Source organism: Pongo pygmaeus, chromosome 23 (assembly GCF_028885625.2).
Source record: "Pongo pygmaeus isolate AG05252 chromosome 23, NHGRI_mPonPyg2-v2.0_pri, whole genome shotgun sequence".
NCBI lineage: Eukaryota > Metazoa > Chordata > Mammalia > Primates > Hominidae > Pongo > Pongo pygmaeus.
The window spans coordinates 54,742,746-54,767,129 of record NC_085931.1 but is presented as its reverse complement, the minus strand read 5'-3'; the positions used below and the strand labels follow the sequence as shown (position 1 = coordinate 54,767,129).

The following is a 24,384-nucleotide window of genomic DNA, read 5'->3' as shown; positions in this document are numbered from 1 at the left end:
GCACAGTCTTGGCTCACTGCAACCTCCGCTTCCAGGGTTCAAGCAATTCTGTGCCTCAGCCTCCCAAGTAACTGGGATTACGGGCACCCGCCACCACACCTGGCTAATTTTTGTATTTTTAGTAGAGATGGGTTTTCACCATCTTGGCCAGGCTGGTCTTGAACTCCTGACCTTGTGATTCACCTGCCTTGGCCTCCCGAAGTGCTGGGATTACAGGTGTGAGCCACTGTGCATGGCCAGCAATGCAAATTCTTAGGCCCCACCCCAACCCAGGACTGGAATGGGAATCTGGAGTGGGCCCAGCAATCTGTTTCTAACAAGCTCTCCAGGTTATCCTGACGTCCACTCGAGTGTGAGAACCATTGATTGTTAGGACAAGGAGGCGTTCATTAGTCAGAGAGGGGCGAGGAATAGGTGGTCTAAGTAGAGGTTACAGCAGGTGAAGAGAAAAAAACTCTTGCTTGGGAATGAGCACATTTGAGGGACTGCCAGTGTGGTTGAGGCAGAGGGAGCTGGGGGAGGGTGGCAGCAGAGAAGCAGTGGAGGGCCCGTGCTGCAGCCACAAAGACACCAAGGACTTTGGTCTTGGTTCTAAGAGCACTAGGAGGCAATTGGAGTGTTCTAAGCAAGGAAGTAACACAAGGAGATCAGCATTTGAAATGATTATGCTGGTTGTTGTGAGGAAGACAGAAGGGACCACAGTAGGGGTGTGTGTGTGTGTGTACGTGTGTGTGTGTATTGGATTGAGACATAAAAAGAGAAGTGATGCTTGTACAGTGGTCACATAAAATCTCTCCACCTGAGAATCCTAAAATTTACTGTGAAATTCACGTGATTTGCCTAAGGTTTCCTACACAGTTCTCCAGTAGCTTGCAAATTGTTGGACTGTTTGACAAACCCAAAGGCTCCATTCTTGTAGCTTGCATAGGCCAAATAAGAAAATCTGTCCGCCAATCTGTGCTAACCCCATTGCTTTCTTATTTTTCAGCATTCCCAAAGTCAGAAATATTTTATGTTGAAGGGAATGAAACGAAATAGCACCAAAACAAATGCTCCCAAAGGCAACAGCACCCTCTCAGGCAGTACCAAAGCCAGGTGAGATGCTCCTCCTCCCTGAGCATCTGTGCTCACTGATACAGCTTTTGCACAGTAGGCGGCCAGGTCATTGTGCGGGGCTTCAGGTCTCAAGAGAAAGGTGCTTTAAAAGTTGATCATATTACCATTGCCACTTCTATCTGGTTTGTGTCCGTCATCCAGGCAATAAGCATTTACTGAGTGCTGACTCCTGTGCCAAAATTTTGTAGGCATTCTCATATATATCACATCAGCAAGCATTGGCTTATACGTTTTAACAGTGGATGACCTTAATTTGGTGCTCAGCATGAATGGAAATACTAGACAACTGCAGTGAGTTCAGAGAATGATTCCACCCACGTCACTGCGAGACAGCAGGGCCCACTCAACAATCCAGCTTTTCTTGAACCTAGATTCACATTTCCTGCGATAGGTGGCAGCAGCAGCAAGACTTCTAGTTCCTGAACCCTGAAGCTGGGAAAACATTGCAACTTTGCAGGAGCTGAGGACTTGCTTGGACTTGGCTTGACTATAAATAGGATGTGCTCAGCACTCCTTGTCTGCTTATAGGAGCTGGGAGAGAGCGTAATTGCCTCCAGCTCTTACATTTTAAAAGGCTTCGAGTGCAACTGTTTTGAGATGTTTGACAGCACACTTGTGGTCAGTGTTTCTGACACGACTTGTTTTTCCTCGGTTGCCGTATCTGTGTCTGTCATCACATCAGGTGTGGTGGGTCTGATGATATTCATGAGGTAATAGTGAATTTCTGAGATAGCTCCTGAAATTAGACTTTTATATCCATGATAAAGAGTATTACAAACAAAACAATATAAGCTTTTTTCTTTAGGCTCTGTATTTGGGGCAGCAAGACATTCATGCTAGTGTAAACTAATACAAAACACAATTACTTAATTTAGTTCAACTTAACATTCATCATTTTTTGGAGGATGACGTGCTGAGCACATGATCAAACCCGACCCTAGCCCCCACGGCATTAATAGTCTGACAGGGAAGACAGACATTGAACAGTCATGGGGTCGAGGGTATTCATTAAGGAAACCTGGCTGACACTGGCCACCAGTTCTCAGTAGAGGGATGAATGAGGAATTGTGGATGGCGTGGAAACTTCTACCTTGAATGGTGGGAAAAAGAGAGACTCTTCAATAAAATACAGGAGTAAAAGGACATGTGGTGTGCATGTGTGCTACTCTGTGTGTGGTGTGTGTGTCTGTGGGGGGTAAGTGGTCTGTGGTGTGTGTGTTTCTGTGGGGGGTGAGTTGTGTGTGGTGTGTGTGTTTCTGTGGGGGGTGAGTTGTATGTGGTACATGTGTATGATGAAGTGTGTGTGTGGTGTATGTATGGTGAGTGTGTATTGTGTGTGGTGACTGTGTACGGTGAGAGTATTTGGTGAGTGTGTAGTGTGTGTGTGTGTTGGGAGGCGAGTGCTGTCTGAGTGACAGGGCTGTGAAAACCATTTATTTGTCAGTAATTTGGAGCAGCAGTTACGTGCTGAGTACTTCGGGGCTGGGGGTAGAGTGGTGGAAACACACCCTTTTATTTCATGGAGCTTATAATGGAGTTCATAATTTCCCAACTAAAAGTGTAACGCGAAGTTGGGGTATGTGCAGTGCCGGAGAAGTGCAGGCTGTGTGAGAGACTCTGCAAGGAAGACGCAGGGTGGTCAGAGAAGCCTCTCCAGAAAGTGACGTTCCAGGAGGTCTCAAGGCAGAGGAATTGGCTGGGGTGCAGCAGGGCCGAGGGACCCATGGGGCCGTGAAAGGAGAGATGTGGGCAGGAGCCAGCTCCTGTCCTGCCTAGTGGGCACTGGTAGGCATGATGTCTAGAACATGCCACGACACGGTTATTAAAGAACATTTAACATAAAAAGATCAATGTCTTCATCATCCCCAGGTAGCAATTTTTGTCATATCTTCTAGTCCCTGTCCATTTGTGACAATTTTATATCGTTGTATTCATAGCGTGTGCCCCACTGTACTTGTTCTCTTGACATTGTCCTAAACGTGTTCCGATGTTTCTACATATTTTCCAGTTACCAGTTATAGCAGTGATATCCTACTCCATTAAAATATATTAACTTTCCGCAGTTTGTTATGTTTTTCATTTGATTTCTAGGTTTGTGGGGGTGGGTCTTACAGTGTGTGAGGGTAGACTGTCTGTGACGATGAGGTTCGGGCAGGGCAAGGGGCTGTACAGGGCCTGGGGAGCCCCTTGGTTGAGGGAGACTGTGTCCCAAACGTGTGGCCGTAGTGTTGCCTGGCTGTGGAGGCAGGTCAGTTTATAAGCTCAGATTTTTCTGCTAAATTGAATTCAGATGACTGGCTAAATTGTTTTTTGTGATACCCTATCATTTGGAATATATTTGTAAATCAACTTGCATTCTTACAATGCCTATGTTTAGAACAATAGACTAGGGGTTGCCAGTAGAGTCTGTCTAAGATATTAAGGCAGTATGAGACTGGAATGGGGGAGGCGGGACTGGTCTTCAAATGTTGGTGGCACGAATGCTGGAATCCTCATATTTGATTAGAAATGTATGTAGATGGCTTGCTTTTAATTTTCTACATGTTCTCTTGAGTAGGTTGCAGAATTGTTAAACCGTTTTGCAAACTCAAGTTATTCATTCTTGTGGATTGATACACAGATTTTCTTATTGCCGTATCAAATATATGAAAACTTCATTACTCTTATCTGTTTACATACGAGTACACACAAATCACTCACATGAGTGTAGGCAAATGCATACACACGTACACATGCTGACACAATTGGACAAAAAGCCAAGGATTAAATTCACCGGAGTTTGGGTCTTGGCTTCACTGTTACTGAGTAAATTTGACCTTTTTTCTCTGGCGTTTAATTTTTCCACCTCTAAAAATATGGATAATAGTGTCTAACTCACAAGGTTGTCACATGGTTGATGATTAAATGAGATAACAGCCAGTGCCCAGCAAAATAGACGCTCGGTTATTGCTAGTTGAAGGACCTAAACGTAATGTTTGCGGCTGGCTTTTGACTTCATTTTGATATAAAGTGGGAAACTTTACACATGAACCTCTTTAAAGGCAAAACCTATAAACTCATACTTATCAATCAACTTCAGGTTCTTCTAAAGCACTGGTCTCAAGCTTATTAAATACAGGTGGCTGGGCCCCATCCCCCAGAGAGTCAGTTTGTCTGGGTGGAGCCTGGAAATGTACATTTCTGAAAAAAGGTCTCAAACTGCTGGTTCAGGCACCACCCTTTTGAGAACCACTGTTTTAAAGGTACATGCTTGCTTTCACGGCCCTTTGAAAATCCATTTTTAAAAATGGAAAATAAATGCATTTAAAAACAATGGTATTAATAACAATAAAAAATCATGTTATTTCTGCTTGAGGAATCTACAAATGGAATAGCTCTTTCTCCCCTTCAGACGAACTGATGGATGGTGTCTGTTGGGAAGAATCTTTAATCTGACCCTGGAGATAGAGTGATAGAGTTCACACTCTCACCCACTCTAGCCAGACGGGTATCCCACAGAGCAATGCTGAATTTCTCCAGGCTACAGTAGTGTTAGTCTCCAGTGAGACAGGTACCCCACAGAGCAATGCTGAATTTCTCCAGGCTACAGTAATGTTAGTTGGAGATGCTGCGGGGATGCCTTGTTCTTTCCTTTTACAACATATTGCCATTTTCTTTAACATTCTGAGTTAAATGGTGAGTGACTAGAGGGTCAGGGTGAGTTATATTTCTTTCTCTGCCTAGACCCTAGCCAATGCGTGGCCTACAGTGTTTGCTGAATAATGGGTGGTTGAGAGAATAGTTGCTTAGAAAATGCTTATACCAAGAATGTTTAGGTAGAACACCCAATAGGCTCCATTTTCAGAACGATCCAGATTTGGCCCTTTGGAATCTTCATATCGTAATTGAAGTCTCACTAGCTTTTATGATCCTGCAATTGGTAGAAATTAGAACTAGAGGAGACCCAACAGGTCATCCAGACCGTTCTCCCGCTGGAAGAGTACTCCCTGCAGTGTACTCTGTGGCATTAGGAGGAATTACTTTTCATATGATTATTTTTTCTTCATGCTGTCTTCAACTAAGTGTTTCTTGAATTGAATCACTTTGTATTCAAGTAATAAAATGCACAACAGGCAGTGCATTTCCGAGTGATTATCTTACTCCTCAGGTGGTGTAATAAGGCATGAGGCCACAGCCCTGGCATGCCTTATTGTTATTAGGAAGCGAATTTATGGGTAAAATAAAGAGAACGGTTCTGTGCATCAGCAATCACTGCAACAAGGAATGCAGTAACAGTGGATGTTCCCCACGTGCTTAGAGAGCCGGGTAATGTGCGAGACTGAGTGTCCCCGTCACACAACCCTGGGCAGCCAGTGACTTTTGGCTGCTCTTAAGGAACGTATTATTAATTTTGTAAAAAGAGACAGGAAAGCTTTGGTCATTGACAACCATGTGAACTTGATATTGGGGAAGAGCATGTCTCCTGGTTCTGGAAGAGAGAGGCTTAGTCTCCAGCCTTGGGGCTCCGCAGTCATGTAGCCCAGGGCAAGTCACTGGCCTGCTCTGAACATTAATTTCCTCACCTATGATGTGGGAAGAAGAATAACTGGGTGTGGGAAGAGTTAAATGATAACTATAAGTTTCATAAATATTAGGCACATTTCTTGACTCCGCGAGTCCCCAATAAATAATTGAGTTAGATAATGTATTTGCCTCCTTAAAATTCCTCATCAGGCTGAGTTTCTTGTCTCTTAATTTCTTCAATCTTGTTTTATTATTTCAGCTACACAGATAATTCCCATCACTGTTGGTGCTCCTTCCTGGCCAAGATGTGCACATCTCCACTTCCCTTGCACACACCCTTGACATGTGGTATCACACTTGCCTGTCAAGACCCTGGCCCAAATTAAACCCAACTTTTTGCCTACCTGTGCTGCTGAACATGGCTGGAGAGAAACACACAACCACAGGTTCGTGTCCATGAACCTCAGATGGCTCTTACAGTTCCCTGGCTGTCACTTCACTTCTCCCACTCCCCAACTTGCCTTCTCTTCTAGACAGTGTTTCATTCTGTGTCCTGTAATCTCAATCCTGAGCCTCACTTCTCCCAGCCTCACTCACTGCTGATGACCTGACTTCCTAGTTCAAGGAGAAAACAGAATCAGAAGGGAGCTGCCACAAGCTCCCATCACCACACCTGAGTCTGCATTCTCCAGCTTCTCTTTTGTCACCATGAAGGCTCATCCTGCTACTTGTCCATGGGATCCCATCTCCATTGGCCAACCGTGGGAACCAGTGAGGCTCTTCTTTCTCTCCTGCTGCGTTTCTCTTTTCCCTGCTACTAGGTTGCCGTCACGAGTGTTCAGACATGCTGCTGATTCTCCCGTCTTGAAGAAATATCTCCCGAGACCAGTCATCACACTGTCTCTCAGCTCTACTGTTTCTCCCCATTACAGCAGAGTTCTTTGAAACTGCTGTCTCTATTTACTGTTACTCATTCTCCCCTGAATTGTTCGGGAACTCACTTAGACAGGCTTTCCCCCACCATTCCCCCAACATTGTTACTATCAGGGTCCTCGGTGGTGCCTCAGGGCTCACTCAAACCGAAGCCGTGATTACTGTGGCATTTGACACCATCAACACTCCTCCATAGAACTTATTCTTCTCATGGTTTCTAGGACTGTGGCCTCTGGTCTTTCTCAGTCTCCTTTGCTGGTTCTTCTTCATCTCCTTCAATGGTGAATGTTGGAGGACCCCAAGGCTCAGCCCTTCGACATTTTCTTTTTTTACACCTACTTTCTTGATGGGACTATCTCATATCCTGCCTGTATATACATGATATTTTGGCAATTCCGAAACTTTTTTTTTTTGAGGCAGTCTCACTTCTGTCACCCAGGCTGAAGTGTGGTGGTATGGCCTCGGCTCACTGCAACCTCCACCTGCCGGGTTTAAGCGATCCTCCCACCTCAGCCTCCCACGTAGCTGGGACTATAGGTGTGCACCCCCATACCTGGCTCATTTTTGTATTTTTGTAGTGACAGGGTTTTGCCATATCGCCCAGGCTGGTCTTGAACTCTTGAGCTTGAGGAATCTGCCCACCCTGGCCTCCCAAAGTGCTGGGATTCTCAAACTTTTATCTTCAGCCCCAATCTGTCCCCTGAACTCAAACTCATGTATTCAGTGACCTATTCAGTATATCTACTTGGATACCCAACAGGCATCTTAAACTTGAATGTCCAAAATGAAAGTGTTGATCTTCTGTAAACCTGTTCTACCTGCAGTCTTTCCCATCTCAGGTAATGGTCATTCCATCCAACCTTTTTTTTGCATGCTGAATCAAATCTGCCAGAGTATGATGGACTCCTCCTTCAGAATATGGCTGGAATCTGATCACTTCTCAATACTTTTACCAAAACCACATGGTCTGAGCTGCTGTCTTCTCTTGCATGGATTATTGCAGAACACTTTTGTCTTCATTTCCTCCCTTGCACCTGTAAGCCTATTCGTGACATACAGCCAGAGGTATTCCTTTAACCCAGAGGCCAGATCATCTCCTCTGCACTAACCCCCTAGAGGCTTCACATGTCAGGTATCACAATAAGAGCTGAGCCTCACACTGGCCTGCAAGGCTGTCCTTCATCTGGCCGCCTGTTTCTTCCTTGTCCTCCTAACTGCATGGTTCCCCTCTTGGTCTCCTTTAGATCTTTGCTTAATGTCTTTTATTCTTCTCTGCTCCACTGGTCTCCGTAGACCTGATTCACTTGTATGATTAATTTGTTTATTGCCTGCCTTCCATTTCTACACTATAAGATCCACAAGGTCCAGGAGTTTACCTATTTTGTTCATTGATCTCCAGACTCCTAGAAAGGAACTGAATAAATATGTGTTGACTGTGTGAACACATACCAAGCTATGTTTTTCAGTATAATTCTGGAAGTTTACCTCTGTAAAGATTCAATTCAGTTAAATTAATCCAGCCCAAGAAGGATGTGTGTGGGATTGCTGAGGCTCTAGGGCTCCTATGGTATAAGCCATGAGGTGGTTCTTACGTACAGGACCTGCCACCTGACTGTGGCAAATAAGACAGGTCTCTAGACTGTACAGTGCAAGGCAGAGTCGGTGCCTGCCCAGAGAGGGAAAGCAAAGTACTAGCCAATGTGGATTTCTTGCACATTAAAAAAAATTCCTATTCATTTCTTCAACTCTGTAAACTCTGTGATTCTTCAAATTGAGGACTTCAGAAGCATCATCTAGTCTGATTCTGTATACTCGTATAGTGCCATCCACATCCATCTATTTTTGAATATTAAATAATTTTGCACTTGCATTTAATACATGGAACCTGGTAGGAAAACTTTTTTTTTTCTTTTTTTTTGTGAGAAGGTTAGCCAACTTAGGAGCCTCAGACAATTATGCTGTAAACTTCCTTGTAGAACTGGAGCTTGGCCTTCTTAATTCACTCTGATGTTGAGAGTAGCCAAAAAGGAATGAGTCAGACTAAAATTTCCCTTATTTTCTGAAACACTAATAAGCCAAACTCCTCATTGCCACAGACTGGCAGTATCTATGAGCTAAAAATCACGAAGGCATGTAACTGTGGTGACCGCTGAGCATTAGGTCTGCTGCAGTAGGAGCACAGCCAAGTTAGCTCTGACAGTGGGGGGGTGAGCCTGGCTGATGGTAAGCAGGACACCGCTGTGACTCTCACTGGGATATATCTGGATGTCTTGCTTTTGCCCTGCTTCCTCTAAGGTCTTTAAATCATAATCTAAATAACTGTCAAGTAAACATATTGCCTTAGAAATTATTGAAAGGGAACTACCTTTGTAAAGGTGCCCACGGGAGCAACGTCTCCCTTGGCTCACCCAGTGCTGCTGCTGCATCTCTGTCTTCCCCTTCCTCCTCCACCTTCTCCTTTTCTTCCTCCTTTTTTCTAATTGTGATATAATTCATATACCATAAAATTCACATCCTTTTAAAGTGTATAATTCAGTGTTCTTTTAGTATATTTACAAAGTTGTGCAACTATCACCACTATCTAACCCCAGAACATTTTTGTCACCTCTAAAAGAAACTCTGTATCCATCAGCAGTCCCATTCCTCCCTCCTTCCAGTTCCTGGCGACCGCCAATCTACTTTCTTTTTTTTTGCCCCTGCTTCCCCTTCCCTGCCACCCACTAACCTACTTTCTGTCTCTAGATTTGCCTGTTATGGACATTTTATATAAATGGAATGATATAGTATGTGGTTTTGGGGTTTGCCTTAGCATAATGTTTTCAAGGTTGATCCATGTTACTGCTTGAATCCGGACTTCGTTCCTTTTTACGGCTGAATAATAGTCCACTGAACAGATCTACCACTTTTTGTTTATTCACTCACCCATTGATGGAAGTTTGGGTTGTTTCTACTTCTTGTCTATTGTGAATAATGCTGCTATGAATATTTAAGTGCAACTTTTTTTTGGTGGATGTATGTTTTCAACTCCCTTGGGTATATACCTGGGAGTGAAATTGCTTGACCATATAGCAACTCTATGTTTAACTTTTTGAGAAATTCTCAAATTCTATTCCAAAGCATCTGTACCATTTTACATTCCCACCAGTAATATGAGAATTCCAATATCTCTATAATCTTGCCAATACTTGTTATTCTTCATTTCTTTTATTATAGCCTTGCTAATGAATGTAAAGTGGTATCTCATTGTGGTTTTGATCTGCATTTTTCTATAACTAGTGATGTTGAGTAGCTTTCCATGTACTTATTGGTCATTTGTGTATTTTCTTTGAAGAAATGTCTATTCAAATCCCTAGCCCATTTTTCTGTTGGGTTATTTGTCCCTTATTATTGAGCTGTAAGAGTTCCTAATATATTCTGCATACTAAATCCTTATCAGATATATGATTGGCAAATAATTTATTCCATTCTGTGGGGTATCTTAGTGCTTTCTTGACAGTATCCTTTGAAGCACAAAAGTTTTAAAGTTTGATGAAGTCCAATTAATCTACTTCTTCTTTAGTTGCCTGTGTTTTTGGTATCATATCTAAGATATCATTGTCTAATCCAAAGTCACAAAGATTTATACCTATGCTTTCTTCTAGGAATTCTGTAGTTTTAGTTCTTATATTTAGGGCTTTGATCTATTTTGAGTTAATTTTCGTATATGGTGTGAGCTAGGGACCCAACTTCAGTCTTTGGCGCTGTTTGTTGAAAAGACTACTTTTTGTTCCCATTGAATGGTCTTGGTACCCTTGACAAGTATCAATTAATGATAAATGTAAAAGTTTATTTCTGGTCTCTCAATTCTATTCCATTGATCTATATGTGCATACTTATGCCAGAACTACACTGTCTTGATTACTGTTGCTTTCTATTAAGTTTTGAAATCAGGAAGTATAAATCCTCCAACTTTATTTTATTTTTTTTTTTGGCTATTCTGGGTCTCTTGCATTTGTATATGAATTTCAATATCAACTTGTCAATTTCTTCAAAAAAGGCAGTTGGGATTTTGGTAAACATTGGGTTAAAGCTATAGATCAGTTTGGAGAGTATTGCCATCTTATCCATGAACATGGGATATTTTTCCATTTATTCAGGTATACTTCTTTCAACAATATTGTGTGGTTTTTAGTGCACAAATATTGTACTTTTTGTTTAATTTATTTCTAAGTATTTTATCTTTTTGATGATATTGTAAATAAAATTGTTTCCTTAATTTTATTTTCAGATTGTTCATTGTAGGTATATAGAGATATAACTGAGTTTTGTATATTGATCTTGTATCCTACAACCTTATTGAACTTGTTTATTAGTTCTAATAGTGTGTGTGCATATGTGTGTATCTGTCTGTCTGCCTGTATTCCTTAGGATTTTCTGTATATACAACAATGTCATTTGCAAATAGAGGTAGTTTTTCATCTTAGTCTCCAATATGGATACCTTTTATTTATTTTTCTTGCCTAACAGCTCTGGCTAGAACCTTCAGTATAATGTTTAATAGAAGTAGTGAGAACAGACATTCTTGTCTTCTTTTTGATCTTACGGAGAAAACTTTTGGTCATTCACCATTAAATATGACACTACCTGTGAGTGTTTTTTGGATGCCCTTTATTAAGTCAAGGAAGTTCCCTTCCATTCCTAATTTGTCGAGTGTTTAGTTTTTGAATTATTGAAGGATGTAGGATTTTATGAAATGCTTTTTCTGCACTTAGTGAGATTATTGTGTGTTTTTTTTCCTTGATTAATAATATGGTCTATTACATTAATTGATTTTTGTTTGGTCAACCTCTGTTGCATTCCTAGCATAAATTTTGCTTGACTGTGCTGTCTGATTTTTAAAAATATGTTGCTGGATTCAGTTTGCTGGATTCTATTTTTGAGAATTTTCCCTATACTCATAAGGAATATTGGTTTGTAGCTTTTTTTCTTTTCTTTCTTTCTTTTTTTTTTTTTTCGATGGAGTCTTGCTCTATCGCCCAGGCTGGAGTGCAGTGGCGCAATCTTGGCTCAATGCAAACTCTGCCTCCTGAGTTCATGCTGCCTCAGCCTCCCGAGTAGCTGGGACTACAGGCACCTGCCACCACGCCCTGCTAATTTTTTTGTATTTTTAGTAGAGACAGGGTTTCACCGTGTTAGCCAGGATGGTCTCGATCTCCTGACCTCGTGATCTGCCTGCCTTGGCCTCCCAAAGTGCTGGAATTACAGGCGTGAGCCACTGCGCCCAACCACTTTCTTTTTTTCTAATGTCTTTTCTGATTTGTTATCAGAGTAATACTGGTGTCACAAGATGTGTTGAGAAATGTTTCTTCTTCTATTTTTCATAAGAATTTGTGAAGGATTAGGTGAATTGATCTCAGCACACTTTAACATCCATCTCCCAAGTTCAAGCGATTCTTCTGCCTCAGCCTCCCGAGTAGCTGGGATAACAAGCATGCGCCACCATGCCTGGCTAATTTTTGTATTTTTAGTAGAAACGGGGTTTTGCCACATTGGCTAGGCTGATCTCGAACTCTTGATGTCAGGAGATCCACCCACCTTGGCCTTCCAAAGTGCTGGGATTACAGGTGTGAGCCACCATGCCCAGCCTTGAATTTTTCTTTAAATGTTTGGTAGAATTTACTAGTGAACTCGTCTGGTCCTGGTTCTGGACTTCTTTTGCAGGAAGTTTTTCGGTTATTAATTCAATCTTTTTGTCATAATTCTATCTAGATTTCTGTTTTTTCTTCAGTCAGTTTTAGTATCTTACATCTTCCTAAGAATATTTCCATTGTATCTAGGTTACCTAATTTAGCATACAGTTGTGTATAGTATTCCCTTATAATCATTTTTATTTCTGTAAGGTTAGTGGTAATGTCTCCTTTCATCACTGATTTTAATAATTTGAGTGTTTTCTCATTGTTTTTGGCTAGTGTAGCTAGAAATTTGTCAATTTTGATAATCTTTTAAAGTAACTTTGGTTAGTTTTGTCTATTTTTCTATTCTTGATTTCATTTATTTCTGCTCCAATCTTTATTGTTTTCTTCATTCTACTAACTTTGGCTTTAGTTTACTCTTATTTTTCTAGTTTCTTAAGGAATAAACAGGTTAGTAATTTGAGATTTTCTTCTTTTTAAAATATAGGCATTAGCATCTACAAATTTTCATCTAAGCACTGTTTTAGCTGCATCCTGTAAGTTTTTGTATGTCGTGCCTTCATTTTCGTCCATCTAAAAGTATTTGCTAATTTCTCTTTTGTTTTTTTGACTCATTGGTCATTTAGGAGTGTGTTGTTTAATTTCCACATATTTGTGAATTATTCAATTTCTGTTTTCATTCTGTATGGTTGGAGATTATACTCTGATAATTTCAATCCTTTTAAATGTATTGAGGCTTGTTTTATGCTCCAGCATATGGTTTATAGTGGAGAATGATCCATGTGTGCTGAGAAGAATGATATTCTACTATTGTTGGTTGGATGTGTTCTTTAGTTGTCTGTGAGGTCTAGTTGGTTTGTGGTGGTGTCCAGATCTTCTATGTCTCTGTTGATCTTCTGTCTAGTTATTCTACCCATTATTAAATGTGTATATTGAGGTTTCTAACTATAATTGTTGAAGTATCTATTTTCTAATTTAGTTAGTTTTTGCTTCACGTATATTGGGGCTCTTGTTAGGTGCATGTATGTTTATTTTTCTTTCACTTGCTCTTTCTCAAATGCTCTTCCTTTTTTTAATGTAGATCTGAGTTTCTGACATATATCTTTCTTTCATTTTCTTTTCTTTCTTTCTTTTTTAAAAAAATTTATTTAGAGACAGGGTCTCAGTCTGTCACCCAGGCTAGAGTACACTGGCATGATCATAGCTCACTGTAACCTCAAATGCCAGGGCTCAGTGATTCTACCCTGTGAGCCTCCCAAGTAGCTAGGACTACAGGTGCATGCCACCATGCCTGGCTAATATATATATATATATATATATGTATTTTTTTTTTTTTTTGGTAGAGACAGGGTCTTGCTGTGTTGCCCAGGGTGGTCTTGATCTCCTGGCCTCAAGCAATTCTCCTGCCTCAGCCTCTCAAAGCACTGAGATTACAGGCATGGGCCACTGCACCTTGCCTTTCCTTTCTGAAGAATTCCTTTTAACATTTCTTGGAAGTAAGTCTGCTGACAACACATTCTCTCAATTTTTGTTTGCTCAGGAAAGTCTTTATTTCTCATCCACTTTTGAAGAGTAATTTCATTGAGTTTGGAATTCTAGGTTGGTGGGGTTTTTATTTCAACACGTTAAATATTTCACTCTACTCTTTTCTTTCTTGCATAGTTTCTGAAAATAAGTATGGACCACACTTCCTTGTTTCTTTGCACATCTCATAAATTTTTGTTGAAAACTGGACATTTTATTTATTTATTTATTTTGAGACAGAGTCTTGCTCTGTTGCCCAGGCTGGAGTGCAGTGGCGTAATCACAGCTCACTGTAGCCTCAATCTCTTAGGCTCAACTGCTCTTCCCAGCTCAGCCTCCTGGTGGCTGAGACCATGGGTGCATGCCACCGTGCCTGGTCAATTTTCTTTATTTTTATTTTTTTTGTAGAGACAGAGTCTCAGTATGTTGCCCAGGCTGGTCTTGAACTTCTGGGCTCAAGTCTTGAACTTCCTGCCTCAGCCTCCCAAAATGCTGGGATTACAGAGATGAGCCATCATGCTAGGCCCATGACATTTTAAATAATATAATGTAGTAGTTGTGGAAATCATATTCTCATCCCTTTCCATGTTTTGTTGTTGTTACTGCTTGTTGTTCATTTGTTTATTGAGTTTTCTAAAATTTATAAAGTCTGTATTCTTTGTTATATATGGCCACTAGAGTCTGATTGGTTAGCTTAGTGGTCAGCTCATGGTTGGATAGAAATTTCTGTAAATGCCTGGGAACTGTATCTCCCAATTTTTGCTGAGGGGCTTTTTGTATTGGAGCATTCCTTCAACACTTAGCTAGGCAGTTTATAACTCTGCCTTAGCCTTCATTTCCTGCTTGTGCAGAGCTTGAAGGTCAGTTGGAGGTGAGAGGTTAGGGCCTTCTCAGGTCTTTCCTGAGCACACACCTCTCCCTGGAAATGGTTCTAGCTCTGTGCACTGAGTGACTTCCTAGATTCCCAAGAATATGTGGGCGCTTTTTCAAGTCCCTATCGACATCTCATTCCCCAGCTTTTCCATTGAAGCTTTTTGGTTGCCTATTATTTGCCCCGTTATCCACCTATTCAGGTAGCCATGATTTTAAACAACAATTGCTTCTGATTTCTTCTAACAAATGCCCCTTCATGATAGGCTGTGTTCACTGAGTGAGCTCTGAGTTCAAATAAAGACAGCCTTGGGAGTAGGATCTTTCAGGGAAACATCAGGTCAAATAATGATAATTTCCTGGTAAGGAGGCTTTGACAGAGCTCCAGCTCTGTTCTGTCCACTCCAGTGACTGTCAGCCTGCTGGGTTTTCCATGTGATTACAGGCTGATGGTTTTCAAGGCTATATCCAAGCTGATGGGGCGGGGGGAGGCAGGTGAGGGGGAATGGGAATGAGGCAAATTAAAATGCCACAAGGCATGTTCTTCATATTGAGATTCAGCCATTTTGGGGGAATAAATGCTCCCCAGATTGCTGTAAGCCTTTGGTTAATTTCCAGAGTTCTGAAAAAAAATTGATTTCGACAATTTTTCCTGGTGTCCTCATTGATTTAATGGAGGAGAGGATTTTCAGAGGTCCTTACTCCACCAGTTTCGCTCCTGTCATCCCAGCTTTGCCTCTGACTGCATGTTGAATTTATACTGAGGCACTTCAAAAAAGCTCAGAGAATCCAAACTTTCTTCCCCTTACTGCCTACCAAAGAAATGAGTCAGTGATAGTCAAGATGTAGGTGGATTTTTCTATCCAAAAGTCTCTTTATTTTGCCGTTTTTCAAGTTTATTGGATATGCTGAAAACAAGGAGTCCAAAATGATGATTTTTGTGTTCACTTTAAGAATAGTCTGAAACATCAGCAAAGCAGATTATGACTAGCATCATTTTTACACTCTCCAGCTGTCCCTTCAGAAAAGGAATAGATAGGAAATTGGCCACATTTGGAATGTATGCTTTTTAAGGTAACGTAATCTGTTTTCTTTTATATCACAGGGATTTAATGTGCAAAATGGCGATTATACCGGACTGGCTTAGGTCGCATCCTCACACACGAAAATTTACACATTCAAGACCCCATTCTTCACCGTGTAGAGTATATTCAAGGAATGGTTCCCCAAATAAGTTCAGATCTTCTTCAAGTAAGTATTCATGAGCAAATAAGAACACTAACTATAGATATCACTTATGTGTATTTAATATGTACCAGGCTTAGTTCAAAGGATTCACATGACATTTAATCCTCACAATAACTCTATGAATTAGGCTCTATTTTTATCCCTATTTTCTATATGGGGAAATTGGGACACAGATTGATTAAGCTATTTGCCTAAAAGTTACAAGTTTTTAAGTGGTATGTCAGGATTTGAACCCAGGGAGTATGATTCCAGAATTCAGGGGCTTATATATATAAAAACTCACTCAGTAAATTAGTAGACTTAATTTTTTTTAGCAGTTTTAGGTGTACAGAAAAATTGAGTAGAAAACACAGGAAGTTCCCATACACCCCCTCACTCCCACCCCCAGTTTCCCCATAATTAACATCTCATATTAGTGTGGTACATTTGTTACAATTGATGAACCCATACTGATAACATTATTATTACTTAAAGTTCTTAGTTTACATTAGGGTTCACTCTTGATGGTGTAGATTGTATTAGTTTTAGACAAATGTATAAAATGCCATGTATTGACCAGGCAGAGTGGCTCATGCCTGTTAGTCCCAGCACTTTGGGAGGTCGAGGCAGGAGGATTGCTTGAGCCCAGGGGTTCCAGACCAAGCTGGGCAACATAGTAAGACCTTGTCTCTACAAGAAATAAATACAAAAAATTAGCCAGGCATAGTGGTACATGCCTAGAGTCCCAGCTACTTGGGAGGCTGAGGTGGGAGGATGGCTTAGGCCCTGGAGGTCAAGGCTTCGGTGAGCCATGATCGTGCCACAGCACTCCAGCCTGGGTGACAGAGTGAGACCCTGTCTCAAAAAAATAATAATAAATAGACATCTTGGTTGCCTCCGTGTTTTGCAATTATAAGTGAAGCTGCCGTGAGCATTCGTGTACTGGTTTTTATGTGGACATAGGTTTTCAACTCATCTGGAGTTCTTACCAGTTTTAAAAGCAACAGAATTTGACGTTATTATTTTCCAAAAATATATATCCTTTAATTTCATGTATTAGTTCCTTCATTTACTCATTCATTTATCCACATTTTCTGAGCCATAATATGTGACAGGCACTGTAATAGGTGCTAAGAATAAAGAGATGCACCTGAGAGAAGGCCTGCCCTAGACAGACTCACAGTCTAGAGAGGGAGATAAAGAATTCAAGTAGCGTGAGCCAAATGCCATAAGACGCACTTACAAAGCACTGCATGAACACAGCCTGAGGAATCAGCGGGCCACCGTGAAAGAAGAAGCTGGGTTTATGAAAGAAGTTAGGTTTGGCCTTGTAATTGGGTGAAGCCATCCCAGTCATGCTGGACACTCAGGCTTACTTGCAACTGGCAGGACTTGAACCACCAGGTCCCATGCATCTACCAGGGAGCCTGCAAAATAGAGACTGTTTCCAACAGCCGTGTGTCTACCCAAACTCGGGGTCTATTTCTAAGGAGAAAGAGGAGAGTGGATATCGGGGATTAGTTTAGCAGTTTCTGACATCAAAATACATCATCAGCAATAAATGCATCCCAGTTCAATAGCTCCACGTCTACAATCTAATTTAGATATATCTTTAACTAACTTTCTGATCGTACAAAGAAGACTAGAGTGAGGTGAGATGACTGGGTTAAAAGGTGTTCCTACTGTTTTTTTTTTTTTTTTTGAGAGAGTCTTACTTTGTCATCCAGGCTGGAGTGCAAGGGCATGATCTTGGCTCACTGCAACCTCTGCCTCCCAGGTTCTAGTGATTCTCATGCCTCAGCCTCCTGAGTAGCTGGAATCACAGGCACGCACCACCACACCTGGCTAATTTTTGTATTTTTAGTAGAGACAGGATTTCACCATGTTGGCCAGGCTGGTCTCAAACTCCTGGCCTCAAGTGATCTATCCCCCTCGGCCTCCCAAAATGCCGGGATTATAGGCATGAGCCAGCGCACCCAGCCTGTTCCTACTCTTAAGGTTCCTAATGAGTACCACCAGATTACCCTTCAGGAAGCTCGCACCTTAGCACATTCTCACTCATGATACTTACAAGTGCTCATTTCTAAGTATCCTAACACAGATTATCTTTTAAGATCTTGCCCATTGGATATGGAAAAATAACATTCCATTGTGAATTTAATATGCATTTCCTCAATAATGAGGTTAACTTTTATTCTCAAGTTTACCAGGCTTATGCCTTTTGCTTTTGTGAGTTGCCTGTTCATATCCTTTGCCTGTTTGCCTACTTTGGGTTGGTCTTTTTTAGTGACTAGTATGAGCTCTCTTTGTATTAAAAATGTGAACCTTCTATCTGTCTTAGTGCCACAGGTATTTTTCTTTTTTGTCATTTGCTTTTTATTTCTATTGGTGGTACTTTTTAGTGCACTGGAGTGTTTTTTTTTTTACTTTTTTTCTTGTTGTTTTTTTGAGACAGAGTCTTTCCCTGTTGCCCAGGCTGGAGTGCAGTAGTGTGATCTCGGCTCACTGCAAGCTCCGCCCCCTGGGTTCAAGCGATTATCCTGCCTCAGCCTCCTGAGTAGCTGGGACTACAGGCGCGTGCCACCATGCCCAGCTAATTTTTGTATTTGTAGTAGAGATGGTGTTTCACCATGTTGGCCAGGATGGTCTCGATCTCTTGACCTTGTGATCCGCCCACCTCGACCTCCCAAAGTGCTGGGATTACAGGCATGAGCCACCATGCCCGGCGTTTTTTTTACTTTTTAAAAATTAAAGATATATTTGCCTCCCAGCACCACTTTCCTCTACAAGAGGGTATCATCAGCAGTTGGGCTGGTCTCTTTTTCATGCATGCACAACATATAACTGTAGATATATATTTGTATAACTCATACATCAAATAAGCAAATAAATATTAGACACACTGTTTCCTTTTTAAGTGTTTTTATCTTTGTGTTTCAGGTTGAATCATTTCTATATTTCTGAGTTCATATTCATGAGTTATTTTTTCTAGCATGTACACTCTGCTACTAGGCAAAACAAGTGAATTCTTAACTTCTGATATTGTATTTTTAATTTTTAGATTTTTTTATGTGCTCTTTAAAAATACTTTCCATTTCTCTGCTGAAATTCCCTATATGTTCACCATGTTCTCAGCTTTTCCCTTTCATCTTGCCAACATATTTCCCATTCTCAGTTTGAATACCTGATCATTTCTACCTGGTCATTATTCTTTCTGTGGGTGTTCTTCTGATGACTGTTTTTACCTTGATTAGGTTACCTTTTCTTCTTCACTTGTCTTGCAATTAAAAAAAAAGTAATGCCAGATATTTGTGTTAAAAACAGCAGAGACAGAAGTCAATAATATTTACCACCAGAAAAGGAAAGCCTCTTCTTCTCTCAGGTTTCTAGCGAGGTGAGCTCAGTTTAATCTCTCAGGTGAGCTGTGCCTTGACTTTGTTGCAGTTTTAGTTAAGTTTGGGTTACCCCTGGTTTCATATGCGTGCCTTCAACAGGTCTTTGAGGTGTGAGCACTGGTGAGACTCCACAGATCTCTCTGCTTTATAGCCCAGCCACCAGCTTTGCATATGGCAAGGAGATCTCTCTCTGCTTTACTGCCTACCTGCCATTTTGGGGTGTTTCATGGGAGGTCTCATGGGAGGTCTCTTTGTTGTCCAGCTCTGCCATGGCTTTTTGCACCTGGGAACATCTCTGTCCACCCTGTGGCCCTGATTTAACCTTCAGTGGGCCACTGACACTTAGTGAAGGGCCCATATGCTTCGGAGGGTTCACCTGAGCTCTTGTTCCCTGTATTCAGCCTTTGGTAAACAGCTGCCCCGAACTTGTGCAAAACCTCATGTGCCATGCTGGGGTGGATCACTCAGCTCTCCTGTAGCCCCAGCCTTTGGTGCAGTGCTACTTACCTGCACTGGGGGAAGGCCCAAGAGGGTGAGCGCAGACCTGCTCTGTGACCAAGGCCCCTGGGAATCTCATCCATCTGTCAGCCTCATGTGGCTGCTAAATACTGGGTTGTTTTCTTCCTACCCAGTCTGTAACGAATTTGCTTTTTACCCGCTGTGCCACAGGGCTGGAAGGAGTTATCATTCTTTTTTCTCTGATGAGGGGCTTGTCCTTTCCTGAATTGTAGTTTCTTTGCATCCTCAGATCTCTGGTGGGTTTTAAAACTATATATATATTTTAGCGTATCCTACTTGTTCTCATTGTTAGGGTGACAGTGACAGTCTGTTGTGACTTTCTATATCCTAAGCGGATATAGAAAATTTTGTCAAATTGCCCTCCAGAAAGATTCTATCAATTTGTACTCCCACCAGCAGGTTCTGCAAGCTTGGTTACTGCTTTCATTTTCATCTTCAGACGTTGCATTAGGCACGTGGAATAAAAAGTTTTCCTTTACGTATTTTAAAATAGTCTCAAATCAATATTTGCTGATTCTTTTAAATTACAATTATTGATTGCAATGGTGGAGCTTCTAAGAAAGCAACTAAAAATATATATGGGAAGTCCAAGAGAGGATTTCAAGACAGAGGTGTACATTAACAAGAAGGATCCCCCTCTGACACTGGGGGCAGGAGGAGGATGTTCAGGCTGCTCCTCCTGGGCAGAGGGAGAAAGAGTGCTCACCGGCTGATACTGAATCACGCAGCTGCTGTGTGTGAATCAGCTGCTTCTGAGATTCTGAGTGACAGCCAGAAATGGAAGGGAAGCCCAAGTGCTTCCTGCATTACTGAGTGTTCTTGGAACTCTTGTGGGAGGGTTAAGTTCCTTCTTCCCCCTCAGGGCTATGCTCATTCCTCTGTTCCCTGTCTGCCCTCTCTTAAGTGAGTCATCTGGCTCCATGTCCTGAAATGCCACCTGTAACCAAAATGATAGCTCCATCCTCACTTCCCCACTAAGCTCCCAATCGTATATCCAGTTGCCTCGCGGACCTTTCTGCGTGCACCGCATCTAACGGGCATCTCAGACCTGAACTGGCTAAACAGGTCTCTCGACTCCCCCGTGTTCTCCCTCTCAGCAGTGACACTGTCATTTATCTCGTTCCTCATGTCCAGCACCAAGGGATTATCCTTGATTTCTCTATTTTCTTTAACACCCCCCACGCACCTCCTCAGCCAATCCATCAGCAAAACCTTGTCAGCTACAGATCTGATAGATCATGTCTCCTATCTGTCTATTTTTCCTTTACCTTCAGGGCTGCCATCTGGTTCAAGCCACAGTTACCTCCTAGACCTTGAAGCAGCCTCATCTCTGGTCTCCCTTCCTCATTTTTTGCCCCCTATAATGCATTCTTTACATAGCAGCCAGAACACATTTTTAAAACCCCACACAGAGGCTGTATTAGATAACATTGCTTCCCTCCCTAAACTCTCCTGAGCCTTTCCATTGCGCTTTGAAGAAAACGCCATCCTTTCTGCAGATGCCTGAAGCCTGTGTGGACTGGCCCTCTCCTTCCCCGGCCTGAGCTCTCACTGTTCTCCATCCTACCTGCTATGTGCCACACCGTCCACTCTGGCCTTTTTCTTTCCTGGACATATCAAGCTCCTTCTTGCTCAGGGGTTCTTTACTGGTTGCTATGGTTTCCCGGTTGAAGACATTCTTACTTCAGCTTCTTGACTGGCTGGCTCATTTGTATCCTTCCGGGTTTCAGCTCACAAACCCACTTTGGAACAGACTTCCTTGACCATCCCCTCTAAAGCAGCCCCCCGGCTGCACTCTGCCTCATTGTTTTGTCTTTCCATCTTCATTGCACATGTCAATGTGCACCATGACCCTATCGTTTGTTTATTTATTTATTGGCTTCTTGTCTGTCGTCTCACCTCCAGATTGTAAGCTGTACCTGTCTTATTCACTGCAGTACCCTCAAGGCTGAAAATAGTGGTTGAAATATGATAGTTGTTGACATACGACATTTTTTGAATGAATGAATTCCACTTCCTTACAAGTCAGTGTTTCCCACAGCCCCTTCTCCTCTTCCCATTGGGCCTGTTTCCCTGTGGCCTCCATGCAGGTGGTTCCCACACTTGCATCTCCAGTCCAGCCTCTCTGATCTCCAGAGTATGTATTCAACTTTCAGATGGACATCCCGCTTAGATATCCCAGGCTGAACTCATTCTCTTTCCATAAGCCTTTTCCTCTTCTGTTCCAGGTATCTATTGCTGTGTGCAAATGCCCTAAAACATTGTGGCTCGAAATAGCAACAGTCATTTATTTTGCTCACAAATCCGCAGTTTGGGCAGGTCAGCTTGTCTGTGCTCCATGCAGTCCAGCTGGGGAGGTGCAGAGGCTGGGCTGACTTCACATCGGGGGCCGGAGTCCTTGAATGGCTAGCAGTTGACACAGCTGTTGCCTGAAACCTCAGCTAAGGCTGTTGCCCAGAACTCCTATATGTGGCCTGCCGGGGTGGCTCCTTGGCCTCCTCACAGCCAAGTAGTGTCTGTGTGTGAGCATCTAAAGAGGACCAGGCATGGCCGGGTGTGGTGGCTCACGCCTGTAATCCCAGCACTTTGGGAGGCCGAGGCAGGTGGATCACCTGAGGTCAGGAGTTCAAGACCAGCCTGGCCAAAATGGTGAAACCCCGTCTCTATTAAAAAATACAAAAAAATACAAAAATTATTCAGGCCTGTAGTCACAGCTACTCGGGAGGCTGAGACAGGAGAATTGCCTGGACCCAGGAGGTGGAGGTTGCAGTGAGCCAAGATTGTGCCACTGTACTCCAGGCTGGGAGACAGCAAGACTCCATCTCAATAAATAAATAAATAAATAAATAGGACCAGGCAGAGGCCAAGCAGCTTGCGTGACCTCATCATGGAGATCACGCATGTCATGTATCATACTGATAGATGTCCATTCTGCCATAGTCATGGGCCCACCAGATTCAAGGGGGGAGCGTATGCCCACTTTTGCAGGGAGGAGTGTTAACATGATATTGTGTTGGGAGATCTTGCCATTCCCATCTTGGAAAATACCATCTGTTGCATCTTCCCTCTTCCCTTTCTAAGTGAAGGGTGCTGCCCCTGCCCAGCCACCCAGGCCAGACATAGGTGTTCCATCCTCTCTCCATCCCTCACCTGGCCCCTCCAATCAGAGGAGTCTGTAGACCTCCCCGCTTGACCTTTCTTTTATTCATGCAAAGTCTTTTTGCTCTGTGACCATCACGCTAGTACGGTGTGTCACTCCTCTCCTAAGCAGCTGTAGTCACCCAGCCTGTCTCCACCCCATCACTCTCCTTCCCTTTTGGTTCCTCCTCCATGTGGTACCAGGGGGAAGGTGAAGAATGAAAATAGGGTTATGTTGTTCTTTTGATGACAGTCCTGCTGTGCCATCTCATAACCCCAGAGCATGAAGCCCAAGGACAGGCCCTGCTGACTTTTCCTGTCCCATCTCTTGGCCGATGCGCTTCTGCTTGTCCCCACCCCCATCCTCCTTTTGCCCAGGCTGGCCACGCCCCACAGCAGCCCCACTTCCAGCTCTGTTCCCTCAGGATCACCAAGTTCCTTTCCACTGAGTAGGCTTTCCTGTCACCTTCCATCCTGTCACCGGAAACCAGCCATCTTCTGTTTAGGTCTCCCATGCTCCCTGCAGACACCTAATGCCTGTCTCCACACTGGACCGCCGCATCCCAGTTACAGAATCGCCTCCCTCCCGGAGGCTGTGGGCATCAGGAGTGAGAGTCATCCCCAGCCCCCGGCACAGGCCCTGCGTGAGCTGGGCCCTCAATGGATGTCAGGGGAGAATCGCGAATGGCAGCACAGTCCCTGTGTGGGGTGGAAGTGCCCCCCAAAGCCTGCTGTGCTGTGGCTCATGGGGTTAGGGTCTGCAGCCGATCTCCATGGCAGTGTCACTGTGGGGTGCCTGCACGTTGTCTCTTGTATCCCCTCAAGCAGAAGACAGCCCAGCCCACCCTACAGCTCTGAGGAAATCCTAGCCTGCCCTCTGGGTGGGTTCAAGTTGGTGCACCGAGATCTTTGGAGTCTTTCACCTGCCCAGGTCACCCCAAGACTAAAGCTACCACTGTCCTTATGCCAGAAATGTGAAATAGCTTGATAAGAAAATTTCATTCAAAGGGAAAGAACTAGCATCCTCCCTCCCTAGCTGCTGCTTGTGAATATTATTATAAAGGATAAGGCAATGTTAAAGCCCTTTAACATACATCTAGGATTTACTATGTAAGGAAGAGCTACTAAATAAACTATGGCTACCAAGTTTATCTCATAAGTAAGTAGGAGGGATTTACCAACTACCATTATTCTTGGTCTCCTGTTTCCCCAGTCAGTTATAAAATATCAAATTGAACAACAATGTCTTCACACATATGATACGGATTGGAACCATAAGTTGGTTTGTACTCACCGTATTTACTTATGTAATTTCCTATCTATTGTTCCTCTAGTTGTTTTTGCCTTGGAGAGGGAAAAGAGGCCTATGGTGTATCACCTCTCCTTTGCTGACACAGGGAGCTCTGGGACCGAAAATGTTAGTCAAGACATTATTCCTTTCCTTCCAAAAAGTTCAAAACCCAAAAGCTTATTTAGACCACTCAAAA

At 42.6% G+C, this 24,384-nt stretch overlaps 1 protein-coding gene across 4 annotated transcripts in view; it reads left to right on the top strand.

Moving 5' to 3' along the window:
- Positions 1-24,384, top strand: part of EFCAB6 (EF-hand calcium binding domain 6) — a 300,279-nt gene that overhangs the window by 14,130 nt on the left and 261,765 nt on the right. For all 4 annotated transcript variants that reach the window (XM_063663109.1, XM_054470030.2, XM_054470029.2 and 1 more), the window contains exon 2: positions 15,724-15,869. In XM_063663109.1, the coding sequence (XP_063519179.1) occupies positions 15,724-15,869 (146 nt within the window). The remainder of the gene's footprint in view (positions 1-15,723; positions 15,870-24,384) is intronic.